This window comes from Tenebrio molitor, chromosome 8, assembly GCF_963966145.1.
Source record: "Tenebrio molitor chromosome 8, icTenMoli1.1, whole genome shotgun sequence".
Lineage (NCBI taxonomy): Eukaryota > Metazoa > Arthropoda > Insecta > Coleoptera > Tenebrionidae > Tenebrio > Tenebrio molitor.
The window spans coordinates 11845191-11857535 of record NC_091053.1 but is presented as its reverse complement, the minus strand read 5'-3'; the positions used below and the strand labels follow the sequence as shown (position 1 = coordinate 11857535).

The 12345-nt window shown below is 34.2% G+C and overlaps 1 protein-coding gene across 1 annotated transcript in view; it reads left to right on the top strand.

Annotated features, from left to right (window-relative positions):
• Positions 1 to 1291: 1291 nt before the first annotated feature.
• The window catches only part of LOC138136689 (homeobox protein B-H1-like), a 44651-nt gene continuing 33597 nt past the window's right edge, over positions 1292 to 12345 (top strand). The window contains exon 1 of the mRNA XM_069055968.1: positions 1292 to 1705. Within this exon, the coding sequence (XP_068912069.1) occupies positions 1483 to 1705 (223 nt within the window). The 5' untranslated portion in view covers positions 1292 to 1482. The remainder of the gene's footprint in view (positions 1706 to 12345) is intronic.

Below are 12345 nucleotides of genomic sequence, written 5' to 3'. Positions count from 1 at the left end.
TTTTAGTAGAAAAATCACTAAAATTGCTAGCGCTACATGCATTAACAAAAAATTTAAAAAATGTGATGCGTTAATACACAATGATCTGTACCAATTTTGGTTAATTGTGTTTAAATAATACTTGTGTCATCTAGGTATACCTAATTACCTTGATGTAACGGGCGATCAATTAAAAAAACCTATTTTTTTTAAATTTGATCGCATGGTATTTATAGGTAAATTGGAATTTTATTGTTGTTTTTATACATATTTAAATATATTACACACAACGTGATCAAGAATGACTGAGTCTGTTGGTAACAATGAAAATTTGAATGATTTTGGTACCACTGTAATCTAAACGCATTTCCAGTTGTCAGCTTTGACAGAGTTGACAGGCGAATTTTATGTTTACCATCAAAGGGTCATTTTTACATACCCGACATAACCTAATTTTTTTTTAATGTGTCAAGTTAAAACATCCGGTCAGTGCCAATTACGAAACAGAAAAACACCAATATTTTTCAATTGTTATTGCCAACAGACTCAGTCATTGTTGATCACGCTGTGCTTAATTATTATCTAGTTATTTAAGTTAAGTTTAAAAAAAATCTTCACCTGTAATAGGTAATTATAATCCTTGTAACTTCTCACAATTAACATTTAGATTACCTACCTATCTAATTTCGTACCAGATTTTAAGATGGATAAGCTCGTGCGACAATTATGACACCACCAGCAGGTGCAATTTATCTCAAATGACATCAAATCCATGGTAGCAATTTAAAATAAATAAGTGTTGATTTAATTTATTTTTCAAGTGATAAAAAATGTTTCGTGTGGCATAAAAAACGTAACCGCATCAAAAGCTCGATCCTTCGCTTTTATTAACTCTTATTCGGTTAAGTTTATCGACTGCATCATAAAACGCGCAACAAAACGCTCATTCAAATGGTCAATAAAAAGCCCAACAATAGTAAAACAACGCCAATTCATAATACCTGCAAAACTAATAGAATAGAACCGCACAATAAGAGAGGCTATTTGAGAGTAGCTTTATTATGTAACCAATGAAAAGAGCTTAAAGCATAAAAGCATAAAACTGTTTACCTAAATAGTCAATCTAATAAAATCTGTACGAAAGACCTGCCCATAAAATAAACACAAGAAGACGACTCACTAACGCCTCGGCCGCCCATTGGTCCGCCAATTATCAACGCGTCCCCGCGATTCGTCAGCGAGTTCTGGAGGGGATATCTGTCGGAGTGGGGCGCACAACATGGCTGATTTACGGCCGGTGTCTGCACAGAATGCCGCTTTTAGGTTAGTTTCCAAGTAAACGTCTCGAGTGTTGGTTTTAGGCACGCAACACACCTGTTAGCGACCGTTTACGTAAGAGTGAGTCTGTGCGACCGGATCTGGTGGCGCTCGAGTTTCGGTGGTCGACCATCTCGGATCAAAGTGTTGGGTGTAGGGGAAAAAGTGTCGAGTACGGTGGCTGGCATGACCGTGCAAGACGAGGTCCGGACCATGCCTCAAACCGCCGCCACGCGTTCCCGTTTCATGATCACAGACATTCTGAGTGGACCGGCCGACGGGGCGGCGATCATCAGAGGGAGGTCGCCTAGTCCGGGACCCAGGGATTTGTCGCTGCACTCCAACCCCATCCACGACAGTGATACGGACAGTTCCGGACATCCGGATAATTCCAGTGTTTGTTCAAACGGTAAGTGACAGTGATTGAAGTTGAGGGCGGTTCTGGCGGAACAAGAGTACCTACCTATCGCATCGGCGGAAACGCATCTTCGAGAAAGATCGCGCTGATCCCGCTTAAAATCATGTCCTAGGTGACATTCGGAAGACAGAAATGAGGAAGAAGAATTGATGGCACTGCTGACAAAATAATGTTAGCGCACGCAAACATTTTGTAACGTCCTAAACTTGAACTAATTTGGCGAATTAAAACGTCAATTTGAAAATTAACAAATGTAAATCGGCATGTTTGCAATGCTGTTCTTAATTAGTTGAAATCGTGATTCATATCTACGATGTGAAATTAGGTAGAAAATGATCTTAAAATCGTTACAATTTATGCTTTAAACACACATGAAAAAAAACAATAACGAAAAAAATATGAATACCTAACAAATTTTCGATTTGTAGACGTCAAAAAATGTGTTCTTAGAACTAGTGACATTTATGCCAGTTATTGCGTAATAACCTAAAAGTCCTAAAACAATAGAATTTTCTAAATTCTTAAATACAGGCTGTCCTAATGGGAATAAAAATATTCAATAAATAATGAATCAGAAAGTTTAAAATGTTGTACAAAAGAAAATACAAAATAGAAATGTCAACTCGAACTTTTCTATTTCTATTTTTTTAGAAAAACAAACAAGTAGGTATTAGGTAATTATGTACCTAGATGCGGGTAGATAATTAGCTAATATTTAGTAGATACATATTCTTAACAGGAAATCTTCTCAATTCTATTTGTGCTTAACAGACAAGAAAAAATTCCATAATAAAAATAACAATAAAATCTTAGATACATAATCCAAAAAGTACCTATAGATAAAATAGTACCTACCTATATCTAGTAGGTAATTGTACGATAGTAGATACATAGGTAATGGAAAAATTAATTTAAAAATAAAATGACGAAACTGTCATCCACAAATACATTTAGATAGGATTTCAAAATTTCATAAAAACATTTTAACATTTGTATTTTACATACATATTTGTATTTTTACTTTAAGCTGTAGTTCCAAAATGTATCATAATGTAAAAGTTTTCACTGAAATTAAGCATGCTAACTCAGTTACCGCCTAATAAAACATATTAAGAGTTATTTTATAAACGCTGTGTAGATAACATTATGATAAGAAATATTTTATGTCAAACGCCCAAGTGTTTACAATAATTAAAAAAAAAACTATGATATATATTCTATGCTGTCTTTAAATATACCTAACTCTACCGGCGTCTAGAAGCTTCAGCGAGTACAATTCGTTTCACAATAATTCTAAAAACTTCCTCTAGTTTAAAATGTAAGTTAGTTGTATTAGTAATTAGTTGATAGATACGTACCTATATCAACTCCAGTTCTACTGTACAATAGTCTAGGTATATGAAATTCCAGTTTATGTGAAAATAAACTGTACACTGTCAAATTATTATTACTTTTTTTTATAACTTATTACTATTAGTGATTTTTTTATTAGAATCAAAAGAGTCACAATTAATAATTGGTAAAAAAATTTGAAAGATACCCACTTATAGATACATATTTTTTGTTGTAAAATTTTCCAGTTTATATTGTGACAAACTGTACGCAACACTTATCGATTAGGCATTTAGCTATTGTTCCATTGTCGAATTATTCATTCAAAACATATTTTGAACAGATTTTCCATTATTACGTACATTTTTAATTTGAGTACAGTTAATTACATAATAATTTCTACACAAAAATCGACGCATCGTGATTATTATTATCACGTTCTCAATTAGAAATTTAATTATGTATCTTGATTTCTGCTCACACTGTAATAAACTGTACAAATACTTGGCTCGTTACCTACTCCATTACGAACACTCATAAATCAATCAGCGGTGAGCGTCAGCACCATCTTGTTGGCACACAACAGATGCAAATTTATTAGCAGCGAAACTGCGCATTTGCATTTAATCCATTATATTTAGTACAATTTTCACTTAATAAATTTTATCTTGCGCATCATCACGTGACCGGAAAAAAGTGAAATGAACCCAAAATGCGTAACGTCCATATTTTACCGTTCACTTGTATTGTAATTTTTTTGCATAACTGTACCGCTCGTTACGTTACCATTTGATAATGATAATACCAACAATCGAACCGAGTTAATTTGATTTTAATTAATCCACCCTGCAAATTAGACGCGTAATGATCGCGTAATTATACAGGAAATAATGTATGTTTTAACACATTACCTTGCGGAATACCAAAACTAATCCAGTATAAAAAATCACCGGACACGGTAATGTCCAAATCGGAGGGAAAAATAAAAAACGAATAAATCCTAGACGTATCTTTGGTTAATTTGACGTTTCGAATGTCTCGAATTTTTTCTATTTACATAATACGTCCATATATGTCGATGCTCGAGTGTTTTTTCATGGACGACTGCGACCTTTGCCAGCGAAAATATTTCGTCGCTTGTCGAACACGATAATTACGGACGGCAAGAACAAAATTCGAATTTGTTCCTTACATCCAATTAATTAGCGAGCACCAAGGACGACGGCAGATAAGCGAATTTGGAAATCTAGTCGGCCGGCGGTCACGTGCTCATTAATGTCAATCATTTATGCTCGATTTGACAACGGAGCGAAACAAAAAATTCCACAAACCAAAACGAAATATTGTTAGCGTGAAAAAACGGGCACGGCATCGAGGCCGGATTTTATTTCATCATTACAGATATTTCTAACAATAAATAACAACCCCTTCGAAACCACTATCTATATGTATTATCATTTTCCTATTATTATTAATTCTGTTATTATTATTATTTTGTACTTTGTACTTGAGTGAACCGCCCAATTTCCAGCTTGCTTCACTCGGCGCTACTGTCCAATCTGACGTTTCTCGAAGCTTTTCCTCCCATCCAAGATGGCGGCGCTCATCGCCATATTCTTCATTAACGCAAACGTTCCGCGAATTTTCCGGTGACGGTTTCGAAAAATTTCATTCATGCCGCGAACACCATAATCTCGAGGCGCTTTGCACGGTGCTGTGACGCTGGTACCTTGTACTTTTCTAAGACACCGGTGCGTCCAGCCTTAGAAAATTGATAGACGATTTATCAATTACTATTACTTGATGCGTATACGTCATTCGTAACCGTCAATTTGTCGCCACGATAAACATGAGCCGGCACGGGAATTTTCTATGAATGGATTTTCCATTCATGCGTCCACTGGGCACCACATACGGATTCACACGCAACGAAAGTCCACGCTTCATTGTCCATTTAATGAATGACAATTTCCACGCGAAGGAAACGAGGACTAACGGGCGAAGGTCGCGTTGGACACCGGGAAATGCGTCGAGAAGGTCTCGTGAACGGTATGGATTTTGCTACTTCAAAGATGTAGGTAATACAGGTCCTGTATCAAGTAAATATGTTACTAGCAAGAAATCAGAAGCTTGACATTTTGCTGATTTTTGACGTTAGTGCCAGGTACTATAGGAAGCTTTTTTGAATTAAGTTCCGCTACACTAGAAACATCACCCTAAGTACATATTGTGCTACAAATGGTACTTTTACAATAGTACCATTTGGTATGACAAACAGTATTGTAAACCATTGACACTAGTACTAGCAACTCCTGGACGTATCTTATTATCAGTTTCCGCTACAGCAGAACTGGATATTTTACGCCAAACGCATTCTGACGCAAATGGTACTTTTACAAAAGTATTACTTTGGTACGACATATACTACCAGATATCTTACACTAGGTACACCCTAAATGGTACTTTTACAAAAATATTAGTTTGATATGACACACAGTACCATACACCCTTGACATTATTACTAAGTACTCTTAGAAGCTTTTTTTAAGTATGTTTGCGTTGCAGTAGAAGTGGATTTCTTAAGCTATAGTACCATGAATCTTTGACCGGCTCGCTCGAAATGGTAATTGCACGGTTTTCGATTGTTCTTCGTTGAATCGAGTTAAACTTTCGTTTTCATAAATAAATGAATTTCTAAAATTAGATAGGTAGGTAGAATAAATATGTGGTGAACTTCCTACGTTTATGTAATGGTTACGTGTTTACGTGTGCAAGAGCACAATGCACAGGAAGCCGGGATCATGCGATTTTTCTGATGTGAAACAATTGGTACAATTATATTTTTCCGTATTTTTTGACTGAACACTTAGCGACACAACAATAAGTACTTAGTTTAAAAAATATTTAAAAGATCACTTGTGGCTTGTAAGTTTTATCCTCTTTTAAAGTAGTAATAATAATAATATGTAATAATGATACAATATGGCCTCAAACCAAAAAAATGAAATCATTTTATGCTGTAACAGAGATTTTGGCGCACGTTAACTGCAGCGAGCACCACGCCCATTGACCATACAAAAAATTTTGAACGCTCGATACCATTTGCCGAAAACAAAACTATGTACATGTTTATTTAGTGGGATAAGTATTGTTTTTTGTGGGCTGTAGCGTCCGTCACCGGAGCCACTTCCACGCCACGCATTTGGCGCGTTCCATGCCCGTTTTCGTAACGGTGTTGCCACGTCTTCATTAGCGTCATTACCGCGGCAAAAACGCCAAAATGACCGTTTTTAATGGGCAAATGGTATTAGCCGAGATTTATGTCGACGAAGACACGAGTATAATTAACGGAATAATAATAATAATGGGCTCTTTTACACGGAAACTGAGCAATTTATGTGGACACGGTATTGCGCGATTAGACTAGAAAATTATGACGATTACTTTTGTTTTTGGTGTGGCGTGCCTCAAGATGAAAAACTAATTTATCCACCTGGCCTATCGGTGAGGAAAATCTAACGGAGAAAATCGCTTCTTGGCTTTGGCCCCGTTTACGTAATCCTGCAACAATACTTTCGAAATCCTAATGGTCACAACAATAAAAACAAACCATTAAACAATAATTTCCGGGAATTAGTTCACACTGGATTTTGAATCGGCTCTAATTAGATATGAACAATTTGATAATAACTTTAACAAGCTATGAAGCAATTAAGGAAGAATCCAATTCTTCACATAGCTCGTATAATAAAAAATAATTGCCGAGCCGTTTTACTCTTATACACTTTTTTTCCTTATTTTATTGTTGCGAGTTTTGTTTTAATTAACTTAATTTCAGTTTGTTCACACACACTTGTTAAGTCCATTTGTTACAGTTTTTTTTACATTTTAACGATATATTGTTTAAGAATAATGAGTCCAACAGTTCTTTAATTTGTCAGCTTAGGCGTTCGCCTCGAACGAGGAAAAGCAACGGTTGTGAAACGTGACCGTCAAACTATGTACCAGAAAACAGCCAAAATGTGGCAACGTCTAGTAGCTCTAACAACGGTTTAATAGTTGTTTACGTAACAAGTGGAACATTGACGTTTTACCGTACTTGTGTGAGATGTGGTATGAGTTTGTGTGAACACACAGGTGCTACAGTGCAGAAAGACGTTCATTACAGCACGACGTGCGGTAAAGTAAGTTTTTAGGCTCACTTCGATAATAAAATCGTGTTGAATGCGTCCCTGTTCTTGTCAGACGCCCCGAAAATAAATCAGATCGAGTTTTGTCCACCCGCCCGATGAATAATTCATAAAGCGAGCGCATCGTATTGTCCATTCATTATCTTCTTTATTGGTTGACATTTGGTGTGTTGTGTTAAATCTCTTCATAAGTTGATTCGTTTGTACAAATATTGGTCATGCAATAAACGGCCGACGAGGAAAACAACCACAAATCAAACGCTCATAATTTATTCACATTTCGATTAAGGCTGTTCACGATGATTTAGATCAACATGACCAAAAGACTACCATTAGATGAGTAAATATTTGATACGGTTATAATGGGATGTCATATCACGCGAAACTGACCTTAAACGCAACCCCACAATAAAGTTTTCATTTGTGATACTCGGAAATTATTGGAAATGTTTACGCAATCGACGATATTTCGTTCGACGGGAAACTAATTCTCCTCTGATTTATTTAATATCGGCGTCGGTGGATGGTGATTGGTGGGTTTGCGGCTTGTTAGAAATGTCAGCGGCGGCGCGATTGCTTAATTAATTGTTGATAAAAATTCTCAAAAATTATTATTGTGGAATTTCTATTGTGAGATATGAAAAAGCAGTCGGTGATAAAATGAAAAACAAAAACAATGATGAATAATATTCAATGGAGAAAGATAAATATGCAACATTTGTCTGTTAAAGGGACGCGACCAAGAGAGAATATTTTCTTAGACCAAGAACGCAACGTGAAATGAAAATAGATACATACTGGGAAAAAATTCTAGTTAATGGTAGTAGGAATAAAATTATTGAAACTTAAAGTATAGTTTTTGTTGAATATCTATCTAATCAGTAATCATTATAATCAATAGTACAGCATTGAAAAATTATCCTTGTACCTATGTAGTTGTTAAATAGGTAAATAAAACCGCCTGCTAGCAAATATAGATGTAAACTGTTCTGTGGCCGCAATTGTAACTGAAGAGGAATAAAATATTAATGCCAGTTGAAAAATAATAAAATAGAAAATGATTTAAGATGAAAAAAAAATTTTGAATGCGTTAGTTTCCTTGTTTTTATTTCACTAAAAAAATTTAAAAAATGTAAAAATTGGCGTTTAAAACTGTACCTACTAAAAAATTTTGTGGAACCATGAAAATGTTATTTTAAAATGTACGTAAAAATATTTTGGAAATATGTAAATACAAATTCTGTTTCACGTCAAAATCAAATCGAAAATTTTCTTTGGTTAAAAATTGCCAAATCGCGTTTAAAATGTTTCCAAAAAATGCCATTGTACGATTGGAAAATCTCCTTTTAATAGTAGTTTATTTAACGAGTTCATGTGTAAATTGGGCTTTTTTTGGCATGAGGCCCACAATGACACAAAAAAATTATTTCAAGAAGGTAATTACAAACATTTCATTTTAAACGTTTCCAAAAAATTAAATTTTGTGCTTTTAACATAACTCAATGTAAAAATAACTTAGAAGTGACATAACGGCATGTAGACAGGTTTATAGTAATAAATAAATGAAAATAAAATGTAAAAGTTTTACTTCTTCTTGGAATTAAATAAGAAATGCAAAGAAATTTTAAAAGGAATCTAAGAACTGAATTACAAAATAATATTGTAGTGCAAAAAACAAAAAGTAACATTTGCTTGTTAATTAGTGCGGAACTGGATAGAAACATACATAGGTATACAACTAAGAAATAAACTATTTATAAAATAATCTAAAATAATAATAAGTAACGGAAGACGTAAAAACAAAGAAAAAGGTATAAGTAGGTATAACAGATTAATAAAATGAAAAATTAGACAGAAAGCGTATTAGAACTGAAATAATAGAATGCGAGAAATAGCAGATGGAAAATGGAAACTTCTCAGAGAAAAATTTAAAATAAATTCTATACATATAAAAATCAGATTGGAATATGTATCTGTTATAACTTATCAGAAAATTTTTGAATTCTTGTCTGTTTAGTTCTGTTTTTTAGAAAAATTAAAATTCTTGATTGTATTATGCACGTCTGTTTCATAACCATTTGACCCCAAGGAGCTGTTAAGTAAAGATATATTAATGCCAAGTATGTTGGGGTGTAGCGAGCTCACCCCCCTTTATTTCTGTTCCGTTGATTTTAACCTCAGTTGCTTTCTGTAATCTATCTCATGTTTCTTTAATTTGCAGTCTTAAACGTCTGAAGTTAGTTGTCAATTAAATTCTTATTTCACTTTCTTCATGCTTTAGAGTACGTTTTTTCCCTGAATTCTTATTATTCGTATGAATTAAATTTCTTAAAATGTTCGCTACCAATTTATTTTTCTTCCGCAACGTTTCAGCACTTGATAGGCGACAGCTCAGGCAGAGAGTTAAATATAATTTTAATTAAAACATTGTTAGGAAATAGGGATGGAATTGAAAGATAAGTAATTAATATCGCATGATAGAGGTAACATTTTTTTTGTCGTTTTCATTTATCAACTAAACCTAATATTTAGCTCGAGAAGAATAAGATGACTAATAATGTAGATATAGAATGGCTAAAAAGATAGCTCAGAAAAAACTTCGAAGAAAATTAAAATTTAAAAAAAAAAAAACATTAAGTAAGAGAGATTTAGGAATAAGGTGATAAAATAGTGAAAACTTCCCGAAGAAAGAAAGTAAAAAATATATCTATCTCTAGGTAAAGGAGAAAGAATACCTGGGCTGAATAAGCGTTGAAAAAAAGTAAACCATTAGGAACAGTGTCAAGTTTGAATTTGCCGCCGTTTGACATGAATAACATTAGTACACCATAATTAAACATGTTTGTTTTTAGCAAAGGGTGCCCTTAGATATTTACTTCTAGAATAGAAATCGTCAGTTATTCTATTTTTAATGTAAAACGTTGCAAAGAAAGAAAAAATAGATTTTTTTTTGTTTATAAATTTTAGGTTAGCTGTCAATTACAACTGTCAATTTACACTTTAAAAAAGCAAAACAATGGACGGTTTCTAACTTCCACCGCCTCCCCAGCCCAGGATTTCATTTAAACGCCCGATATATGGTAAAAGAGTCTGAAAACTATTGGGTAACTCAAAATTATTGTGGATAAGCCTGGCAACTATGTACGAAAAATTATGTGGCAACTATGTAGGTGGGGTATAGTTGACATTTGTATGACATTTCATATGTGTACATTTGATTGTTTTTATACCATTGCACATTCACTTGACAGTTTTCAAAACTGCGCTAGTATGAACTGTCAAAGAAATGTCAACTCTATCCTACCTACAGAGTTGCCACACACATTTTCGTACATAGTTGCCATACTTATCCACAATCATTTTGAATCACACAATACATAGTTTATTATTTGTTTTTAATTCAAATTTAATATTTAGATTAAAATAAATATAGGAATAAAAAGTAATGGAGTATTGAGACAGTTAGTTTTAATTTCTTTGTACCTACTCAAAATTGCCCAATTTGAAAATTATATTATTTTCAGTTTATTTTTAGAAAAAATGCCAAAATGTAATATCATACATATTTCGTTTTTTATCAAAATGTTAAAATATACGTAGTGACTCATCATACCTAACCCTTTTTATCACTTAAAAATTGAATAGTTCCTTTAAAAATGTAAATTCAGAAATAAATTTCCAAGAAACAAATTTTCAAAATTAATTAATTTTTATAATATGAGAAGGGACCCTGCTGTTACAGTCTACCAACAAATAAAAAACCAAAATATGGAGCATTTGCTCACTTTGCCCCAGATATTTCCCAATCAATAAACAAGGAATCGTTCCACTCGAATTTATCCAAATAAAATACATCTTTTGAAAAAAATTGCACCTTCTGTTATTTGTTTGTCGAAGAACATTCCCTATAATCACCCGAACGACCACCACAAGAACACGAAAACACCACATGATAAAACACCAAATTCCCCACGATTGCCATTCTTTGCTCTTTGAAAAGCGCATTTAATAAATTCCGCTATTCAAATCGTACAAGAGTCGTTAACAGTTTGTTCGCGTGTCGGCTGCCGTCATTTGAATATCGGCCGAATCAAACATAAATAGAACGAGCGTTTTGTTGCATCGAATCGACGAAAGATCGCCAGAACGAAGGCTTTTATTAATATAGGTAAGTCCGCGAAACGAGATCCTATCGGGGGCGAATTTTGTTGGGGGGGTCTTTGTTCTCGCACGGTGAGAAAAGCCGAATAAATTACGTGGAAATCGGTTTTGTGTAAACATTAGGTGGTCAAAACACATTAACACAAGAGAAGGTTTTCATTGGACTGTGCTGTTTTCACGAAACGGTGATTTGCTGCCGGTTTATCACATTAAAAGTGGATTAGGAACGCACGAAGTGGGTGGGGGAGATGGTGGTGGTGAGTATTATTATTATTATTTTAGAACTAAAAGGGAAGTATCATCATCTGCATCGGAAATTAAAAAAAAGTATTTTTTTTGTATTTTATTATTATTATTACTTAGAATACTGGTCAATTAGATTAAATTTATCAAAATAAGTTGCTCGAGTGCGATCGCTTTAAAGAAATTCGTAAAATCGATAAAAATAGATAAAATCGTTGGTGCATATGTTTAGATGTTCGGGATAAAATCGGGAACTATTGGACCGATTTTCAAAATTCTTTTAGTGTTAGACAGGTTGATCCTTCAGGAGTATTATAAGATATGTGTGATGGCGATATCACGTGAGGGGGTTGAGCAGTGAAGTAAAATGTCGGTGCAGTAACTGTATTATCATTGCATTTACAGTAGAGTTCTCCGTAATTTAAACGTCAGTCGAGTTTTTCACCTTTCCGGGTGTGAATAATGTAGAATCGATCCACCTGACGATAAAAGCCCCATTTCCCTCCATTCAGGCAATTTCTGTGTCAGTCGCCAATAAAGGAAGCCCATTGAGCGCTCTCCTATTTACACATATTAATTTAAGGGTAAACGAAGGGGTGTGAGCATTTTGTAAAGGACTTTAATAGAATTTGTATTGAAGTCAAGTTTGCCGTCAATACCGGACAAAAGAGCTGAACCCGAACCAAGACCGAATCGATTCCCGTT